Source organism: Oncorhynchus mykiss, chromosome 1, assembly GCF_013265735.2.
Source record: "Oncorhynchus mykiss isolate Arlee chromosome 1, USDA_OmykA_1.1, whole genome shotgun sequence".
NCBI classification, from domain to species: Eukaryota; Metazoa; Chordata; class Actinopteri; order Salmoniformes; family Salmonidae; genus Oncorhynchus; species Oncorhynchus mykiss.
Genome location: NC_048565.1, coordinates 18732591 through 18754720, shown reverse-complemented (window position 1 = coordinate 18754720; position 22130 = coordinate 18732591). Strand labels below are relative to the sequence as shown.

The window sequence follows — 22130 nt, the reverse complement described above, 5'->3', positions numbered from 1 at the left end:
ATCAGATCAGAGGACATTTCTCCAAAAAGTACGATCTTTCTCCCCATGTGCAGTTGCAAACCGTAGTCTGGCTTTTTTATGGTGGCTTTGGAGCAGTGGCTTCTTCCTTGCTGAGCGGCCTTTCAGGTTATGTCGATATAGGACTTGTTTTACTGTGGATATAGATACTTTGTACCAGTTTCCTCCAGCATCTTCACATGGTCCTTTGCTGTTGTTCTGGGATTGATTTGCACTTTTCGCACCAAAGTACGTTCATCTCTAGGAGACAGAACGCGTCTCCTTCCTGAGCGTTATGACAGCTGCGTGGTCCCATGGTGTTTATACTTGCATACTATTGTTTACAGATGAACGTGGTAACCTTCAAGCGTTTGGAAATTGCTCCCAAGGATGAACCAGACTTGTGGAGGATAACTTTTTTCTGAGGTCTTGGCCGATTTCTTCTGATGTCAAGCATGATGTCAAGCAAAGAGGCACTGAGTTTGAAGGTAGGCCTTGAAATACATCCACAGGTACACCTCCAATTGACTCAAATTATGTCAATTAGCCTATCAGAAGCTTCTAAAGCCATGACATAATTTTCTGGAATTTCCCAAGCTATTTAAAGGCACAGTCAACTTTATGTATGTAAACTTCTGACCCACTGGAATTGTGATACAGTGATATAAGTTTAATAATCTGTCTGTAAACAATTGTTGGAACAATTACTTGTGCCATGCACAAAGTAGATGTCCTAGCCGACTTGCCAAAACTATAGTTTGTTCACAAATTTGTGGAGTGGTTGAAAAACTAGTTTTAATGACTCCAACCTAAGTGTATGTAAACTTCCGACTTCAAATGTAGGTGTTCCTTTTTTCCATTTGGGAAAGAGCAGTGTGGAGTGCAATAGAGATCGCATCATCTGTGGTTCTGTTGGGACGGTATGCAAATTGGAGTGGGTCTAGGGTTTCTGGGATAATGGTGTTGATGTGAGCCATTACCAGCCTTTCAAAGCACTTCATGGCTACACACGTGAGTGCTACGGATCGGTAGTCATTTAGGCTGGTTGCCTTGGTGTTCTTTGGCACAGGGACTATGGTGGTCTGCTTGAAACATGTTTGTATTACAGACCCGGTCAGGGACAGGTTAAACATGCCAGTGAAGACACTTGCCAGTTGATCAGTGCATGCTCGAAGTACACGTCCCGGTAATCCGTCTGCCCCTTCGGCCTTGTGAATCTTACTCACGTCGGCTACAGAGCGTGATCACAGTCATCTGGAACAGCTGATGCTCTCATGCATGCTTCAGTGTTGGTGGTCTCGAAGCGAGCATAGAAGTATTTTATCCTGTCTGGTAGGCTCGTATTACTGGCCAGCTTGCAGCTGTGCTTCCCTTTGTAGTCTGTAATAGTTTGCAAGCCCTGCCACATCCGAGGAGCATCCGATGAACCATCTGTTTGATGGTTCATCGAAGGGCATTGCGTGATTTCTTATTAGCGTCCGGGTTAGAGTCCCGCTCCTTGAAAGCGGCAGCTCTACCTTTTTAGCTCAGTGTGGATGTTGCCTGTAACCCATGGCTCCTGGTTGGGGTATGTACGTACGATCACACTGTGGGGATGATGTCATTGATGCACTTATTGATGAAGCCAGTGACTGATGTGGTGTACTCCTCAATGCCATCGGAAGAATCGCGGAACATCTTCCAGTCTGTGCTAGCAAAACAGTCCTGCAGCTTAGCATCTGCGTCATCTGACCACTTCAATATTGTGCGAGTCACTTGTACTTCCTGCTTTTGTTTTTGCTTGTAAGCCGGAATCAGGAGGATAGAGTTATGGCCAGATTTGCCAAGTGGAGGGCGAGCTTGGTACGCGTCTGTGTGTGGAGTAAAGGTGGTAGAGAGTTTTTCCCCCCCTCTGTTTGCACATGTAACATGCTGGTAGAAATGAGGTAAAACGGATTTAAGTTTCCCTGCATTAAAGTCCCCGGCTACTAGGAGCGCCGCTTCTCGATGAGCATTTTCTTATTTGCTTATTGCCTTATACAGCTCGTTGAGTGAGGTCTTAGTGCCAGCATTGGGTTTGTGGTGGTAAATAGACAGCTACGAGAAATACAGATGAAAACTCTTGGTAAATACAGTGTATGTGATCTACAGTTTATCATGAGATCATGAGCAAAACATCAAGACTTCCGTAATATTAGATTTCATGCACCAGCTGTTATTTACAAATAGAAACAGACCGCCACCCCTTGTCTTACCGGAGGCAGTAGTTTTATCTTGCCAATGCACCGAAAACCCAGCGAGCTGTCAGCCTCGACTCAGTGAAACATAAGATTTACAGTTGAATGTCCAGTTGGTAGGATAGTCTTGATCGGAGCTCATCCATTTTATTATCCAATGTATGCATGTTGGCTAATAGGACTGATGGTAGAGGCGGATTACTCACTCGCCGGTGGATGCTTACAAGGCACCCCGACCTATGTCCCCGATATCACCGTCTCTTCTTCATGTGAATGACGGGGATTTTGGCCTTGTTTGGTGTCTGAAGTAAATCCTTCACGTCTGACTCATTAAAGAAAAAATCTTCATCCAGTACGAGGTGAGTAATCGCTGTCCTGATATCCAGAACCTCTTTTCAGTCATAAGAGACAATGGCAGAAACATTATGTACAAAATAAGTTACAAAAAACACGAAAACACACAGACAATAGCACAATTGGTTAGGAGCCTGTAAAAACGGAAGCCATCTCTTCCAGCGCCATCTGGAGATCTGGTTCCTCAGCACAAACTGCTCTCACTCCTGGGTGTTTAGAGTACACTTCTTCTAGAAATCGACAAATACCTTCTAAGAACCACATCTCTTCTACTTTATTATTACAAGTACTACTGAAAAGCATTTTAAACACAAGGTCTCCATCTTCTGAATATTGTATGAGGTTTATTCTTACATTTGTACGTTTTACACATTTTCCTCGGCTGTGGGTGCCTAGATGCCGGAAGGAAAGGTGTGGATGGTTATAACCTTGTAAGAAGCCTGATTTCTCAGGGGGGCTGGGGATGTGTGTTGCTCACCCAGCGTGTGTCCTCTTGTAGGTGTAGAGTCTGGAGAAGAGCCTGGCTAACTCCAGCAGCATAGACACCCCACTGCCGTTAGAGTCTGCTCCATAGGACAGCCACTGGACAGGACAACACCACAATCATACAGAGAACACATTTACTTAGCATCTTCACTTCTAGTGGACTACTATAAGAATGTTTTAAGATTAATACACAATGCAGAAGACTAAAAGGTCAAGAGGACTAAAAGTCAATAGAGTACTAACGATCAATGGAAATAGAGTATTTTCCGTAATAGGGAATTAATGAGTAATGGGTCAGAGACATAAGAGGAATTTGTCTATACATTGAGCCTGAAATAGGATACTTGTTATTTGACTATTGGCCCAGTTCTATTGCAAGAAATTCTAGTTGGTCAACCACTCTGCTAGGGTTGGGTAATAAAACTACATCCTGTCCCTTTGTTCTGTGGAAAGAATCACTGAGGACAGGGGAGAATGAACATCTACGTCTCAGCATAACATCTATGATTTGTCCTCTTTGAATGAAACTATTTTTCTCCCCCTGATTTGCTTTGGGGTTTGTGTTATTGAAGAGGACAACATATGCTAACACCACAATGCCGCTATATAAATCGATCAATAAAAAAATAAAATACAGTGCCTTCAGAAGCACCCCTTGACATTTTCCATATTTTGTTATGTTACAGCCTGAATTTGAAATGGACTACATGGAGATGTTTTGTTACTGGCCTACACACAATACCCCATAATATCAAAGTGGAATGATGTTTTTAGAAATGTTCAATTCATTAAAAATGAAAAGCAGAGATGTCTTGAGTCAATAAGTATTCAACCCCTTTGCTATGGCAAGGCTAAATAAATTGAGGAAAGATTTGCTTAGCAAGTCAAATAAGTTGCATGGACTCAGTGTGTGCAATAACAGTGTTGAACATGATTTTTGGATTACTTACAGTTGAAGTCGGAAGTTTACATACACCTTAGCCAAATACATTTAAACTAGATTTTTCACAATTCCTGACATTTAAACCTAGTAAAAATTCCCTGTCTTAGGTCAGTTAGGATCAGCACTTTATTTTAAGAATGTGAAATGTCAGAATAATAGTAGAGAGAATGATTTATTTCAGCTTTTATTTCTTTCATCACATTCCCAGTGGGTCAGAAGTTTACATACACTCAATTAGTATTTGGTATCATTGCCTTTACATTGTTTAACTTGGGTCAAACGTTTCGGGTAGCCTTCCACAATAAGTTGTGAATTTTGGCCCATTCCTCCTGTCAAAGCTTGTGTAACAGTCAGGGTTGTAGGCCTCTTTGCAAGCTTTTTCAGTTCTGCCCACAAATGTTCTATAGGACTGAGGTCAGGGCTTTGTGATGGCCACTCCAATACCTGGACTTTGTTGTCCTTAAGCCATTTTGCCACAACTTTGGAAGTATGCTTGGGGTCATTGTCCATTTGGAAGACCCATTTGCGATCAAGCTGTAACTTCCTGACTGATGTCTTGAGATGTTGTGTCAATATATGCACATAATATTCCTTCCTCATGATGTCACCTATTTGGTGAAGTGTACCAGTCCCTCCTGCAGTAAAGCACCTCCACAACATGATGCTGCCACCCCCGGGCTTCACGGTTGGGATGGTGTTCTTTGGCTTGCAAGCCTCCCTCTTTTTCCTCCAAACATAACCATGGTCATTATAGCCAAACAGTTCTATTTTTGTTTCATCAGACCAGAGGATATTTCACCAAAAAGTACAATCATTGTCCCCATGTCCAGTTGCAAACGTCTGCGTGGTCCCATGGTGTTTATACTTAGCCAGCAGCATACCACCCTGCATACCACTGCTGGCTTCCTTCTGAAGCTAAGCAGGGTTGGTCCTGGTCAGTTCCTGGATGGGAGACTAGATGCTGCTGGAAGTGGTGTAGGAGGCACTCTTTCCTCTGGTCTAAAAAAATATCCCAATGCCCCAGGGCAGTGATTGGGACACACTGCCCTGTGTAGGGTGCTGTCTTTCAGATGGGAAGTTAAACAGGTGTCCTGAGTCTCTGAGGTCATTAAAGATCCCATGGCACTTATCGTAAGAGTAGGGGTTTTAGCCCCGGTGTCCTGGCTAAATTCTCAATCTGGCCCTCAAACCATCACAGTCACCTAATAATCCCCAGTTTACAATTGGCTCATTCATCCCCCTCCTCTCCCCTGTAACTATTCCCCAGGTCGTTGCTGCAAATGAGAATGTGTTCTCAGTCAATTTACCTGGTAAAATAACAGATTCAAATAATAATACTTGCGTACTATTGTTTGTACAGATGAACGTGGTACCTTCAGGTGTTTGGAAATTGCTCCCAAGGATGAACCAGACTTGTGGGGGTCAAACTTTTTTCAGAGGTCTTGGCTGATTTCTTCTGATGTCAAGGAAAGAGGCACTGAGTTTGAAGGTAGGCCTTGAAATACATCCACAGGTACACCTCCAATTGACTCAAATGATGTCAATTAGCCTATAATTTTATGGAATTTCCCAAGCTGTTTAAAGGCACAGTCAACTTAGTATTTGTAAACTTCTGACCCACTGGAATTGTGATACAGTGAATTATACGTGAAATAATTTAGTCTGTAAACAAATGTTGGAAAAATGACTTGTGTCATGAGCGAAGTAGATGTTCTAACCGACTTGCCAAAACTATAGTTTGTTAACAAGAAATTTGTGGAGTGGTTGAAAAATGAGTTTTAATGACTCCAACCTAAGTGTATGTAAACTTCCGACTAAAACTGTATCTCTGTACCCCACACATACAGATAATTTTAAAGTCCCCCAGTCAGAAACTAATTTCAAACACAGATTTAACCACCACGACCAAGGAAGTTTTCCAATGCCTCGCAAAACCTATTGGTTGATGGATAAAAAAAACAAAGCAGACATTGAATATCCCTTTGAGCATGGTGAAGTTCTTAAAATTTGGATGGTGTATCAATAAACCCAGTCACAACAAAGATACAGGTGTCCTTCCTAACTCAGTTGCCGAAGAGAAAGTGAACCGCTCAGGGATTTCACCTTCAAATCAAACTTGATTTGTCACATGCGCCGAATACAACCATACCGTAAAATGCTTACTTACTTACAAGCCCTTAACCAACAGTGCAGTTCAAGAAGAGTTAATTTACCGAATAAACCGAAGTAAAAAATTATAAAAAAAATACAAAATAACGAGGCTATATATAGGGGGTACCGGTACCGAGTCAGTGTGTGGGGGTAAAGGTTGGTTGAGGTAATTTGTACATGTAGGTAGGGGTGAAGTGACTATGCAGATATTAAACAGCGAGTAGCAACAGTGTACAAAACAAATAGAGGGGGAGGGAGGGGGGGGGGGTGTCAATGTAAATAGTCCAGTGGCCATTTGATTAATTGTTCAGCAGTCTTATGGCTTGGGGTAGAAGCTGTTAAGGAGCCTTTTGGTCCTAGACATGGCGCTACGGTGCCACTTGCCGTGCGGTAGCAGAGAAAACAGTCTATGACTTGGGTGACTGGGGAGTCTGCCAATTTTATGGGCTTTCCTCTGACACGGCCTATTATATTGGTCCTGAATAGCAGGAAGCTTGCCCCCCCCCCCAGTAATGTAGTGTCAGATGCTTAGCCATTGCCATACCAGGTGGTGATGCAACCGATCAAGATGCTCTCGATGGTGCAGCTGTAGAACTTTGAGGATCTGGCGACCCATGCCAAATCTTTTCAGTCTCCTGAGGGAGAAAAGGTTTTGTTGTGCCCTCTTCATGACTGTCTTTGGACCATGATAGTTCGTTGGTGATGTGGACACCAAGGAACTTGAAACTCTCGATCCACTCCACTACAGCCCCGCCGATGTTAATCGGGGCCTTTTCCTGTAGTCCACAATCAGCTCCTTTGTCTTGCACACATTGAGGGAGAGGTTGTTGTCCTGGCACCACACTGCCAGTTCTCTGACCTCCTCCCTATACGCCATCTCACCGTTGTCGGTGATTAGGCCTTCCACTGATGTGTCGTCAGCAAATTTAATGAGTGACCCGCTCCTTGAAAGCGGCAGCTTTAGCTCGATGGCGGATGTTACCTGTAATCCATGGCTTCTGGTTGGGATATGTACGTACGGTCACTGTGGGGACGACGTCGGCAATGCATTTATTGATGAAGCCGATGACTGAGGTGGTATACTCCTCAATGCCATTGGATGAATCCCGGAATATATTCCAGTCTGTGCTAGCAAAACAGTCCTGTAGCGTAGCATCTGCGTCATCTGACCACTTCCGTATTGAGCGAGTCACTGGTACTTCCTGCTTTAGTTTTTGCAGGAATCAGGCAGATAGGAGGATATAACTATGGTCAGATTTGCCAAATGGAGGGTGGGGGAGAGCTTTTTATGCATCTCTGTGTGTGGAGTAAAGGTGCTCTAGAATTTTTTCCCCTCTGGTTGCACATGTGACATGCTGGTAAAAATTTGGTAAAACTGATTTAAGTTTGCCTGCATTCAAGTCCTCGGCCACTAGGAGCGCCGTTTCTGGATGAGCATTATCTTGTTTGCTTATGGCCTTGTAGAGTTGGTTGAGTGCGGTCTTAATGCCAGCATCGGTATGTGGTAGTAAATAGACGGCCTCGAATAATAAAGATGAGAATTCTCTTGGTAGATAGTATGATCTACAGCTTATTATAAGGTACTCTACCTCAGGCGAGCAATACCTTGAGACTTCTTTAATATTAGACATTGCACACCAGCTGTTATTGACAAATAGACACCCAGACGTAGCTTCTCTGTTCTGCCGGTGCATGGAAAATCCCGCCAGCTCTATATTATCCGTGTCGTCCTTCAGCCACGACTCAGTGAAATATAAGATATTACAGTTTTTAATGTCCCGTTGGTGAGATAATCGTAGGTCATCAATTTTATTTTCCAATGATTGCATGTTAGCCAGTAGAACGGATGGCAGTGGGAGTTTACTCACTCGTCTAAGGATTTTCAGAAGGCAGCCCGACCTGCGCCCCCTTTTCCTCTGTCTTTTCTTTACGCAAATGACTGAGATTTGGGCCTGTTCCCGGGAAAGCAGTATATCCTTCTCGTTGGACTCGTTAAAGAAAAAAGTTGCTTCCAAAATCCTAAAGAAAACCCAGGTTCAGTCTGCTTTCCACCAGACACTGGGAGATGAATACACCTTTCAGCAGGACAATAACCCAAAACACAAGGCCAAATCCATACTGAAGTTGGTACCAAGAAGACAGGGAATGTTCCTGAGTGGCAGAGTTACAGTTTTGAGTTAAATCTACTTGAAATATAATGGGAAGACCTGAAAAGGTTGTCTAGCAATGATCAACAAACAATTTGACAGAGCTTGAAGAACTTTGAAAAGTATAAACGGGCAAATGTTGCACAATCAAGGTGTGGAAAGCCCTTGGACTTATTCAGAAAGAATCAGAGGTGATTCTACAAAGTATTGACTAAGGGGCGTGAAGACTTATATAAATATGATATTTCTGTATTTCATTTTGAAAACATTTGCAAAAATGTCTAAAACCATATTTTCACTTTGTCATTATAGGGGATTGTGTATAGATAGGTGAGAAGAAAATAAGATAAATCCATTTTGAATTCAGGCTAACAAAATTTGGAATAAGTCCAGGGGTATGAATACTTTATGAAGGCACTGTAATAACGAGTATATTGAGGTGCATGAAGGGAGAGCTGGGCGTACCGGAGCCACACCAAAAGAGTCATAGTGAGCCACCAGGACGATGGTGGGCAGGTCCTCTCCTCCAGTTCCAGCCAGTCGCCCCTAGGAGAGGATGGGGCTACAATGATTAGACAACAGTATATTGTATTAGGATTTACATTTTATATATCAGTCCTAAAACATCTCAAAACACACTAGTACATTCACTGTCATCTTGTATGAAAGTAAAGAATGTACCTAAGGGTATGTCGAAACTTAAGACATATCAATGAAGTCAGGCACGGGAGGCCAGTCAAAACAGTGCCAGTCAAAAGTTTGGACAAACCTACTCATTCAAGGGTTTTTCCTTTATTTGTACATTGTAGAATAAGACATCAAAACTATGAAATAACACATAGAATCATGTAGTAAAGAAAAACCTTTGAGTAGGTGTCCAAACTTTTGACTGGTACTGTATGTGAAACAAGGCCATTGACTGGTAGTGGCCGTATGCATTAAGGCTGGGCTCAATTTGAATTTAACGTATTCAGGAAGGGATTTGAATTTAACATTCAGAAATATAAAACTTTTCAAATACATTTCTTCTACTTTTCAGTTTATTGAGAAGACATGAAAAATAAAATGTAATTTTCTATTGAATTGCAACTTTAGTTTACTTCCTGAATGGACTGTCTTAATTTAGAGCTGAACACTTGATCCATCTCAGAGTCAGGAGTCTCCTGATCCCCTACTGCATGGCTAAGCCCATTATTCCCCTGGGTTTGACATCTAGCTTAGTTCAAAACACACATGCACACACAAACACTTTCTATCTAGAATATCATTCGGAAAGTATTCAGACCCCTTTCCGTTTTCCATATGTTGTTGCGTAACAGCCCTATTCTAAAATGTATTAAATAAGTGTAAAAAAAAAAATCTAATTTCACACAATACCCAATATTGCCAAAGTGAATACAGATTTTTTAGAAATGTTGCAATGTATTAAAAACAAAAATACCTAATTGACATAAGTATTCAGACTCTTTGCTATGAGACCCGAAATTGAGCTCAGGTGCATCCTGTTTCCATTGATCTTCCTTGAGATGTTTCTAGTACTTGATTGGAGTCCATCTGTGGTTAATTCAATTGATTTGATATGATATATGATTTGGAAAGGCACACACCTGTCTATATAAGATCCCACAGTTGACAGTGCAAGTCAGAGCAAAAACCAAGCCGTGAGGTCGAAGGAAATGTCCGTAGTGCTCCGAGACAGGATTGTGTCAAGGCACAGATCTGGGGAAAGGTACCAAAACATTTCTGCAGCATTGAAGGTCCCCAAGAACACAGTGGCCTCCATCATTCCTAAATGGAAGAAGTTTGGAACCACCAAGATTCTTCCTAGAGATGGCCATCCGGCCAAACTGAGCAATCGGGGGTAGAAGGGTCTTGGTCAGGGAGGTGACCAAGAAACCGATGGTCACTCTGACAGAGCTCCAGAGTTCCTCTTTGGAGATGGGAGAACCTTCCAGACGGACAACCATCTCTCCAGCACTCCACCAATCAGGCCTTCATGGTAGAGTGGCCAGACGGAACCCACTCCTCAGTAAAAGGCACATGACAGCCTGCTTGGAGTTTTCCAAACTGCACCTAAAGGACTCTCAAACCATGAGAAACAATATTCTCTGGTCTGATGAAACCAAGATTGAACTCTTTGGCCTGAATGCCAAGTGTCACGTCTGGAGGAAACCTGGCACCATCCCTACGGTGAAGCATGGTGGTGGCTATATCATGCTGTGGGGAGGTTTTTCAGTAGCAGGAACTGGGAGACTAGTCAGGATCGAGGGAAAGATGAACGGAGCAAAGTACAGAGAGATCTTTGATGAAAATCTGCTCCAGAGTGCTCAGGACCTCAGACCGGGGTGAAGGTTCACCTTCTGACCCTAAGCACACAGCCAAGACAACCCAGGAGAGGCTTCGGGACAAGTCTCTGAATGGCTCAGCCAGAGTCTGGACTTGAACCCAATCAAATCTCTCTGGAGAGACCTGAAAAAAGCTGTGCAGCGACGCTCCCCATCCAACCCAAGAGCTGAGAGGACTTGAGACTGTAATCACTGCCAAAAGTGCTTCAACAAAGTACTGTTGGATTTAGGGTAAACCTTGAACATTGAGATACTAAAGACATGATAGATCCGAAGCAGTATATAAAGGAGTGAGAGAGACTGGGTTTTATGTCAGAAGTTAATGGTTCTCTGTAGAAAGACAGAGTGGCTGTGAAATGTGCTGGGAGTCACAGGAGTGCGATCAGGTCGGAGGTCAGGTCAGATCCCCTGAAGGGAGTAATAAGGGTTTAGTATCCGGTTATGCTCTTCCTGTGGAACCATAAGATGTAAGGATTGGGGAGAAGGAGGAGTGTCCAAAGTGCTTCCAGGAACAGGAACATGTTTTGTCTGAATACAGCGGTGTCGGCCCTTTAGGGAGAACTAAACTTGGTTAAGCTTCTCAAGTGTCCGTGAGTTATTTACTCTGAAAAATAAGAACCTAACAGTACTTAGTAAAGGGTCTGAATACGTATGTAAATGTGATGTTTTTTATTTTGAATACATTTGCAAAAGTTTCTAAAAACCTGTTTTTGCTTTGTCATCATGTGTGTGTAGATGAAGACATTTTATACATTTTAGAATAAGGCTGTAACGTAACAACATGAGGAAAAAGTCAAGGGGTCTGAATACTTTCCGAATGTGCTATAGACTCGAGAATTACATAAGGTTAAGAAAACGAACAAGTTATCGGCTTATTAATACCTTTACACCCAAAGTGTGAGGCAGTGTGCTAATTAGAGTACTGGTCTACTGGTGGCCTAATAGACAGGTTGGTTGTTTAGCAACAAAACTGGATGCTTGAGCAAGTATGTGGCAAAACAGATGGGGTTGGCTTAGATTGTTGATAACATGTACACTATTTATTTGCCAATGTTTATTGAAAATATAATTAACGTTGCACAATAAGCACTTGTCTCTCAAATCCATTGTTACAGTTGGTCAATGTTTGCCATATTAGCATAGACGTGACAGTCAAAACACCTCAAAACAAGACATGGTATCAAGAACAAGATCAAACAAGCTGAAACGTGCCACTTAAGATTCACCACATGGCAGTTTGTCATTGTTGCTAGCTATCTGGCCATCTAGAATCACAACAACACACAGCCTTCTGCCTATTTGAAGCGTGTGCAACATTTTGGTGAAGTTGTCAGCTAACCTATGATAACTCTTGGTAAATAGTATGCTCTACAATTTTTCATCTATATTTTTAGTAGCTGTCAATTTACCACCACTAACCGATGCTGGCACTAAGACCGACTGAACAAAATGTATAGGGCCATGAGCTAACAACAAAAATGCACATCCAGAGCCAGCGTTTCTCATGGTTTGTGATTTTAATGCTGAAACTGAAAAAACTATAAAACTCTAGATCTCCTTTACTCCACACAGAAACGCATACAAGGCAAATTAGACCAAAACTTTATCCCCCTGGTTACAAACAAAAATTCAAACAGGAAGTGGTTTGATGAAGCAGATGCTAAGCTACAGGACTGTTTCGCTAGCACAAACTGGAATTTGTTTCGGGATTCATCCAATTACTCTGAAGAGATCATCACATCAGTCACCGGCTTCATTCATAAGTGCATCGACACTTATCCAGGACACATACTCAGAGCTTGTGCTGACAAGCTGGAAAGTGTCTTCACTGACATTTTTCAACCTATCCCTAAGCCGGTCTATAACATCAACTTGTTTCAAGCAGACCAACATAGTCATTGCACCCAAGAACGCCAAGGTAACCTGCCTAAATGACTATCGCCCCGTAGAACTCACATCTATAGCCATGAAATGCTTTGAAAGTCTGGTCATTGTTGCCATATTAGCATAATATGGCAACAAAACACCTCATAACAAGACATGGTGTCAAGAACCTGAGTTGAGCTGAAACCATTATCCCAGGCACCCTGGACCCACTACAATTTGCATACCGCTCCAAAAGATCCACAGACGACGCAATCTCTATTGCACTCCACACTCCTGTACACCCTGATCACCCACGACTGCGTGGCCGCGCACGACTCCAACATCATCATCAAGTTTGTTGACGACACAACGGCGGTAGGACTGATCACCGACGACAAGGCAGCCTTACAGGGAGGTGGTCAGAGACCTGGCAGTGGGGTGCCAAAACAACAATCTCTCCCTCAACGTCAGCAAAACAAAGGAGATGATCGTGGACTACAGGGAACGGAGGGGGCGAGCACGCCCTCATTCACATCGATGGGGCTGTAATTGAGCGGGTCGAGAGCTTCGAGTTCCACGGTGTCCACATCACTAAGGAATTAACATGGTTCACACACACCCACACAGTTGTGAAGATTGCACGACAACGCCTCTTCCCCCTCAGGAGGCTAAAAAGATGTGGCATGAGGCCTCAGATCCTCAAAAATTCCTACAGCAAAATCACGGCTTGGTGCAGCAACTGCAAGGCGCTACAGAGGGTGATGAGTACAGCGTCCTGCCATCCAGGATCTCTATTCCAAGCAGTGTTAGAGGAAGGCCCCAAAAAATGTCAAAGCCTCCAGCCACCCAAGCTATAGACTGTTCTCTCTGCTACCGCACAGCAAGCGGTACCAGTGGACCAAGTCTAGAACCAACAGGACCCTGAACAGGTTCTATCCCCAAGCCATAAGACTGCTAAATAGCTAATCAAATGGCTACCCGGACTACCTGCATTTAGCCTTTTTTGCACTAACTCTCCTGGACTGAAAATGCACACACTGGACTCTACCCACACACGCTACATACGCCCACACACACACATAACACGCCCACACATACATACTGACTCCACACAAACTTTCACACTCACCACATATGCTGCTGCTACGGTCTATTATCTATACTGTAGCCTAGTCACTTTACCCCTACCTATAAGTACATAGCTACCTCAATTACCTCTTACCCCTGCACAGACTCAGTACTGGTACTCCCTGTATATAAGCCATGCTATTTTTTACTCGTTATTGTTATTCACTGTGTATTTATTCCTTGTGTCACTATTTTAAGAGATGTATACAATTCATTCTGTATTGACCCGTAAGTAAGCATTACACTGTTAGTCTACACCTGTTGTTTACGAAGCATGAGACAAATACAATTTTATTTTTATTTAACCTGTCTATATTTTAAAATATCACCAATTAACAGAAACTTGGATTAAATGTCACAATGCTACATAATCATTAAACGGCTACAGAACAGTGGTTTAACCATAAGGATTCTCACCTCTAGACTGGTGATGGCCCAGTCACTCACTGCCTTGCTCTGAGCCCCACTCGTCACCATCTGAAAGCCATTGGCCGTGGCTGTGTGTATCAGCACTGAAAAGACATGAGGAAAATGCATTAAAGCGCTAAAAAGAAATTCACTAGAAATAATTATATTTAACATGGTTTACACCAGGGCTATTCAACTATATTCTTATGGGGGCCAGATGTGAAAAATACATTTTCTACATGGGATTACTCTTCCTAAAACAGGTAGAAAAAACAATGCAAATGCAATTATAATCCTATGAAGCCCTTTTATTAAAATGAAATGTCGCTAAAAGTATATTTTAAGTGGTTTAAGATTAGCAAAATTATTTATTTTATAATGGAACATATTTGTACTTAACAGTTGACCCGCATCACATACATTTGTACTTTTCTGTCCGTTTTACATGTCCTTTTATACATGGTATATCTCACTTGACTAGTTTTTGCAGAGAAGTCTCTCGCTCCCCCCAGCATTAGTAGAGAACGGGTAACAAACTGCACTACCTCTGTAAGATTTCAGTTTATCTAAAAACTTGTCGGAGTGATCTGTACTGATGAATTGAATATAGTTGCACAGTGTAGGCAGATGGAGCGTTTAGTTTGGGCTCAAATCATCGGAGAAAATACATTTATTTTGAAAATATTTTTAAATCATTAATCATAACTGCTTTATCCATCCCCTGTAGTCCCAAATTAAGTCCATTCAATTGATTAAAAACAAACATCTGATACAAACTCCTTATCAAGCGTTTTCGCTCTACATGCGTTGGCTTTCTTGTGGTTGCAATCGTGGAGAAAAGCAACTATTTCCTCCCTATGCTCACATAGGCTGCTCTCTCTCAAGAGAGAGCATTATTTCCCTTGCTTAGCCAACGAAAATCATTGTGGTAGATAATGCTCAGCAGCCTACGAAACAAGCCATGTTGCGGCTGTATGTCGATCGGATAAAGTTTATGATAGCCAGAAGCGAGTCCATGGTATTTTTTTAACTCACCGCAAAGCACGCTCTGCTGTATCAGGCAGTGTAGTGATGTCATCTGCGGTGAAAGAGCCAATAGGTGGGCAGAAACACCCTGTACCCCTCTTAGCAGCTCTGATTGGCTGTAACTGGTATGTTGGATGATATTGATTGACAGCACTTAATGCGCGGGACTAAAGGAAAACAGATTCTCCCATTGGAGAATATTGAACAAGGGCTCCTTTTGGCACTAAATATCAGATTTTTGAAGGGATTTTTTAAACAAATCTTTTTTTCTTATGTTCAGAATTTATCAAAGGGACATTCTGAGTTGACAAATGGGCCGGATTTGGCCCGTGGGCTTCAAATTGAATAACCCTGCTTTACACAATTTACATTTTAAAAAATCTCCTGTACCTTCGGCTGCAGAGGAGGACCCCTGGGAGGAGGAGGTGGTGAGGGTCTGTGTGTAGATGGAGAGCAGCTCATCATCCTCCAGTGCAAAGTACACTGGAACAATGGTCTCTGTGGCCAGCATCTCTGGCTCCAGCTCCATGAACTGCTACAATGTGGAGGAATACTGAATGACTATCATTCACAAGACTATTACACCATCAGAATGTGAACGTGAAACAGCATAACATTTTCATCTTTCGCCTACTTCACTCCAGCAAGTCTGGTTTTTCAAGTTTATCTTTGAGTGGGTCACAACTGATAAGGAGGGAGTGTTGTGACTGCTGTTTTCTCTAAGTGTAACATAAACATACTTTACATGGACACAAACAGCTCTGGCTTTCAAGGAAACACAGGGCCTTGCCTCTTGATTTGACTTCCAGTGTTGTTTGCTGTACAGTTATAAACCCATTCATAAGGCATTATAATTCTTATTACCTGTACTATGTCCTGTGGCATGGTGGACATATTCTTGGGGAGAATTATGACCACAGCCCCAGCGGACTGGCGCAGGGCTTTCTGATATCTCTCATAGGAGAAGTCCACCAGCCGCATGATGACACAGCGGCGGCTTAGCACCTCCGCCTCCACTGTGCGGGCCTCTGTGTTCAATATGGCATTCCTGGTACCTGGGAATCACAAGTGGGATCAGATCAGTCGGGGAGAGATAAATGGAAACACCGTTCAGTGACTAACTAGCTGACATGATTGATGCAATGCTATAGTCTACTAACGTTAGCTATCACACAGCACATCGTATTCAAATTCTATGGTTTGAAGTAAATAAGACATGGTTATAACCTGATGGGGGTCGTGTGTTTATGGTTGTGGTGAGTGGCACTCCCTAGGGCTCTGAGGGTTTGTAGCTGCTCGCGTTACCTTTTAGGACAACTTATCATTGAAATGGTAACGATTGGTAGTTAAGATTAGCTAAGATAACGTGGTATTGCCAGTGAATAACAACCATAACACTAACTAGCCCAGTGTATATACATATGAATAGGAGGAATGAGAGAGAGCTCTGCCGCATGAATGAAGGAGGACACGGGTTGACAGCTATCTTAGCTAGCTAACAGCCGTTATAGCTAGCTTTTTAGATAGCTAACAGTCCCAGGCTAGCACGCTAACGTTGGCTAGCTAGAATTTTGCAGTGACAGACAGCGTTTACTTGACGAAATATATGCCTTATATCAGGATCGCTAACCACAGAACAGGATTACAATTTAATACTTGCACAATATACATAGTTAGCTAGCTATTTTAAATGCTTACCGTACGGTTGTCCCTGCAGGTCATACTGCTGCATGCGGTACACGGTGAATTCATGTGCCGCTTCGGTTGGAAGGGGTGAGACGAGAATCAGCACCGCAGGGATAAACACAATGAAAGTCAAGGGGAAAGATGACTTAAACATGTTATCGAACACCTCACTAGCCTCCTCAAACATCTTGTCCTTAGTATTGAGGTCTAAACAAGAGACAATTGTAATCTGGGCAGTTTCTAGAACGATTCTAGTCTATGCACAAAGCGCAGCAGCAACCGACACAACTTACTTTTAATATGGCAAAAAGCTTGGCCACCTATAGTAAGCACACACGAGCTAACATTTTGATTGGCATGTACACATTATTGTAAAATGTTTCATAACTATAATTTATTTAATTTATTATAAAATAATTCTGTCATTCATTGATTTATTTAACGACAATATTCTCTGCCTTTGAGGGTCCTACAGGGACTCTCAGAGACAGCTTCATGAATTTCAGGGTAGGCTGTGCAGTTGATGAATTCAACGACAGGGGTCAGTGTAGACCGATGTTAAACCCAGAAAGAGTAACGGGGGAGGATCGTCAACGTGTGCTTCTACTAGTGACAGAGATTGTTTCTGACAGGTGAAGTATGTGCTAAGAAATTTTTGACTTTTTAGGATCTTTTTGACTGGCAGTAATGCTATTGTTGTATGATTAGCCCTTGATTTGTAGCCTACATCTAACTCATGCATCATATTAGACAACATGTCCCTAGGAGGACATTAGCCTACACAGGGGGGTGAAGGCATATCATTGATGTGCAAGTCAGCAAAAAAAGGCACTCAAGAGCATGATAGAATAATTAATTATATATTCTGTAGACTATAAAATACCAAGTTTCTTTCAATATCCTATACATCACTGTAGCATTATCTTCTGTCTTATGGCCCACCACACTAATCTTCATATGTATCTGATTTGTAGCATAACATGAAAATAAACCAAATAATCTGATTTAAAAGTGTATATCCATCATCAAACAAACCACTTGTCATTCCTTAATACATTAATACAAACATCACCATTAACAAGGTATCAAAAAGAGGTTTTCATGTCTGACAGTGCTGAAAGCCAAGGAAGGAGGAGGAGATGTAATTATGTCATGTCATGTCATCTCTCTTTCTCAATTCAATTCAATTCCAGGGGTTTTATTGGCATGGGAAACATATGTTAACATTGCCAAAGCAAGTGAAGTAGATAACATACAAAAGTGAAAAATAAACAATAAAAATGAAAAATAAACATATTATGTATACATACAGTGTTGTAACGATGTGCAAATGGTTAAAGTACAAAAGTACAAAAGGGAAAATAAATTAACAGAACTATGGGTTCTATTTACAATTGTGTTTGTTCTTCACTGGTTGCCCATTTCTTGTGGCAACAGGTCACAAATATTGCTGCTGTGATGGCACACTGTGGTATTTCACCCAGTAGATATGGGAGTTTATCAAAATCGGGCTTGTTTTCAAATTATTTGTGGATCTGTGTAATCTGAGGGAACTAAACTCAGAAAAAAAAGAAACGGCCCTTTTACAGGACCCTGTCTTTCAAAGATAATTTGTAGAAATCCTAATAACTTCACAGATCTTCATTGTAACGGGTTAAACCACTGTTTCCCATGCTTGTTCAATGAACCATAAACAATTAATGAACATGCACCTGTGGAACGGTCTTTAAGACACTAACAGCTTACAGACGGTAGGCAATTAAGGTCACAGTTATCAAAACTTATGACACTAAGGAGGCCTTTCTACTGACTCTGAAAAACAGTAAAAGAAAGATGCCCAGGGTCCCTGCTCATCTGCGTGAACGTGCCTTAGGCATGCTGCAAGGAAGCATGAGGTGGCCAGGGCAATAAATTACAATGTCTGTACTGTGAGACGCCCAAGACAGCGATACAGGGAGACAGAATGGACAACTGATCATCCTCGCAGTAGCAGACCATGTGTAATAACACCTGCACAGGATCGGTACATCCAAACATCACACCTGCGGGACAGGTACAGGATGGCAACAACTGCCCGAGTTACACCAGGAACGCACAATCCCTCCATCAGTGCTCAGACTGTTCGCAATAAGCTGAGAGAGGCTGGACTGAGGGCTTGTAGGCCTGTTGTAAGGCAAGTCCTCTCCAGACATCACCGGAAACAACGTTGCCTATGTGCACAAACCCACCGTCGCTGGACCGGTGAAGTGAAGAGCAAAAAGTGCTCACCAGGGGTGATGGTCGGATTCGCGTTTATCATCGAAGTAATGAGTGTTACACTGAGGCCTGTACTCTGGAGCGGGATCGATTTGGAGGTGGAACATCCGTCATGGTCTGGGGCGGTGTGTCACAGCATCATCAGACTGAGCTTGTTGTAATTGCAGGCAATCTCAAAGCTGTGCGTTACAGGGAAGACATCCTCCTCCCTCATGTGGTATCCTTCCTGCAGGCTCATCCTGACATGACCCTCCAGCATGACAATGCCACCAGCCATACTGCTCGTTCTGTGCGTGATTTCCTGCAAGACAGGAATGTCAGTGTCCTGCCATGGCCAGCGTAGAGCCCAGATCTCAGTCCCATTGAGCACGTCTGGGACCTGTTGGATCGGAGGGTGAGGGCTAGGGCCATTCCCCCCAGAAATGTCCGGGAACTTGCAGGTGCCTTGGTGGAGGAGTGGGGTAACATCTCACAGCAAGAACTGGCAAATCTTGTGAAGTGCACGAGGAGGAGATGCACTGCATAAATAATAAACACAGTTGGCAGTGAGAGGACGTTTCTTTTTTTGCTGAGTTTATGTGTCTCTAATATGGTCATACATTTGGCAGGATGTTAGGAAGTGCAGCTCAGTTTCCACCTCATTTTGTTGGCAGTGGGCACATAGCCTGTCTGCCCTTGAGAGCCAGGTCTGCCTACAGCAGCCTTTCTCAATAGCAAGGCTATGCTCACTGAGTCTGTACATAGTAAAAGCTTTCCTTAAGTTTGGGTCAGTCACTATGGTCAGGTATTCTGCCACTGTGTACTCTCTGTTTAGGGCCAAATAGCGTTCTGTTTTTTTGTGAATTCTTTCCATTGTATCAAGTAATCATCTTTTTATTTTTTCATGATTTGGTTGGATGTAATTGTGTTGCTGTCCTGGGGCTGTGTGGGGTCTGTTTGTGTTTGTGAACAGAGCCCCAGGTCCAGCTTGCTTAGTAGATTCTTCTCCAGGTTCATCTCTCTGTAGGTGATGGCTTTGTTATGGAAGGTTTGGGAATCGCTTCCTTTTAGGTGGTTGTAGAATTTAATGGCTCTTTTCTGGATTTTGATAATTAGCGGGTATTGGCCTAATTCTGCTCTGCATGCATTATTTGGTGTTTTACGTTGTACACTGAGGATATTTTTGCAGAATTCTGCATGCAGAGTCTCAATTTGGTGTTTGTCCCATTCTGTGAATTCTTGGTTGGTGAGCGGACCCCAGACCTCACAACCATAAAGGGCAATGGGTTCTATAACTATAAATTGGTATGTCAACTTTAATGTTCCTTTTGATGGCATAGAATGACCTTCTTGCCTTGTCTCTCAGATCGTTCATAGCTTTGTGGAGGTAACCTGTGGCGCTGATGTTTAGGCCAAGGTATGTATAGTTTTTTGTGTGCTCTAGGGCAACAGTGTCTAGATGGAATTTGTATTTGTGGTCCTGGTGACTGGACCTTTTTTGGAACACCATTATTTTGGTCTTATTGAGATTTACTGTCAGGGCCCAGGTCTGGCAGAATCTGTGCAGAAGATCTAGGTGCTGCTGTAGGCCCTCCTTGGTTGGTTTTAGAAGCACCAGATCATCAGCAAACAGTAGACATTTGACTTCAGAGTTTATTAGGGTGAGGCCGGGTGCTGCAGACTTTTCTAGTGCCCTCGCCAATTCGTTGATATATATGTTGAAGAGGGTGCGGCTTAAGCTGCATCCCTGTCTTACCCCACGTCCCTATGGGAAGAAATGTGTGTTTTTTGCCTATTTTAACCGCACACTTGTTGTTTGTGTACAGTACAAGGATTTTATAATGTCTTGTGTTTTTCCCCCAACACCACTTTCCATCAATTTGTACAGCAGACCCTCATGCAAAATCGAGTCAAAGGCTTTTTTGAAATCAACAAAGCATGAGAAGACTTTGCCTTTGCTTTGATTTGTTTGTTTGTCAATTAGGGTGTGCAGGGTGAATATGTGGTCTGTCATATGATAATTAGGTAAAAAGCCAATTTAACATCTGCTCAGTACATTGTTTTCACTGAGGAAATTTACAAGTCTGCTGTTAATGATAATTCAGAGGATTTCCCCAAGATTGCTGTTGACGCATATCCCACGGTAGTTATTGGGGTCAAATTTGTCTCCAATTTTGTGGATTGGGGTGATCAGTCCTTGGTTCCAAATCTTGGGGAAGATGCCAGAGCTAAGGATGAGGTTAAAGAGTTTTAGTATAGCCAATTGGAATTTGTTGTCTGTATATTTTATAATTTCATCGAGGATACCGTCAACACCACAGGCCTTTTTGGGTTGGAGGGTTTTTATTTTGTCCTGTAGTTCATTCAAGGTAATTGGAGAATCCAGTGGGTTCTGGTAGGCTTTAGTAGTTGATTCTAAGATTTGTATTTGATCATGTATATGTTTTTGCTGTTTGTTCTTTGTTATAGAGCAAAAAAATATTAGATAAGTGGTTTACCCATACATCTCCATTTTGGATAGATTATTATTTGTGTTGTTGTTTGTTTAGTGTTTTCCAATTATCCCAGAAGTGGTTAGAGTCTATGGATTCTTCAATTACATTGAGCTGATTTCTGACGTGCCGTTCCTTCTTTTTCTGTAGTGTATTTCTGTATTGTTTTAGTGATTCACCATAGCGAAGGCGTAGACTCAGGTTTCCTGGGTCTCTATGTTTTTGGTTGGACAGGTTTTTCAATTTCTTTCTTAGGTTTTTGCATTCTTCATCAAACCATTTGTCATTGTTGTTCATTTTCTCCAGTTTTCTGTTTGACATTTTTAGATTTGATAGGGAAACTGAGTGGTCAAATATACTGTTAAGATTTTCTACTGCCAAATTTACACCTTCACTATTACAGTGGAACGTTTTGTCCAGGAAGTTGTCTAGAAGGGATTGAATTTGTTGTTGCCTAATTGTTTTTTGGTAGATTTCCACACATTCATTCCATCTATAGCATTTCTTAATATTACTCAGTTCCTTTGACTTTGATGCCTCATGATTGAGTATTGCTCTGTTCAAGTAGACTGATTCAAGTAGACTGACTGATTTTACTGTGGTCTGATAGGAGTGTTAGTGGGCTGACTGTGAATGCTCTGAGAGACTCT

General features: G+C 42.3%; 1 protein-coding gene across 4 annotated transcripts in view; it reads right to left on the bottom strand.

The window, feature by feature from the left end:
* Window positions 1-17066, bottom strand: part of LOC110499138 (nicalin-1) — a 28303-nt gene extending 11237 nt beyond the window's left edge. For all 4 annotated transcript variants that reach the window (XM_021576190.2, XM_021576276.2, XM_021576363.2 and 1 more), the window contains exons 1-6: window positions 16766-17066; window positions 15932-16122; window positions 15458-15602; window positions 14051-14145; window positions 8760-8840; window positions 3046-3149 (exon numbers count right to left, since the gene is read on the bottom strand). In XM_021576190.2, the coding sequence (XP_021431865.1) occupies window positions 3046-3149; window positions 8760-8840; window positions 14051-14145; window positions 15458-15602; window positions 15932-16122; window positions 16766-16940 (791 nt within the window). In that variant the 5' untranslated portion in view covers window positions 16941-17066. The remainder of the gene's footprint in view (window positions 1-3045; window positions 3150-8759; window positions 8841-14050; window positions 14146-15457; window positions 15603-15931; window positions 16123-16765) is intronic.
* Window positions 17067-22130: the final 5064 nt, after the last annotated feature.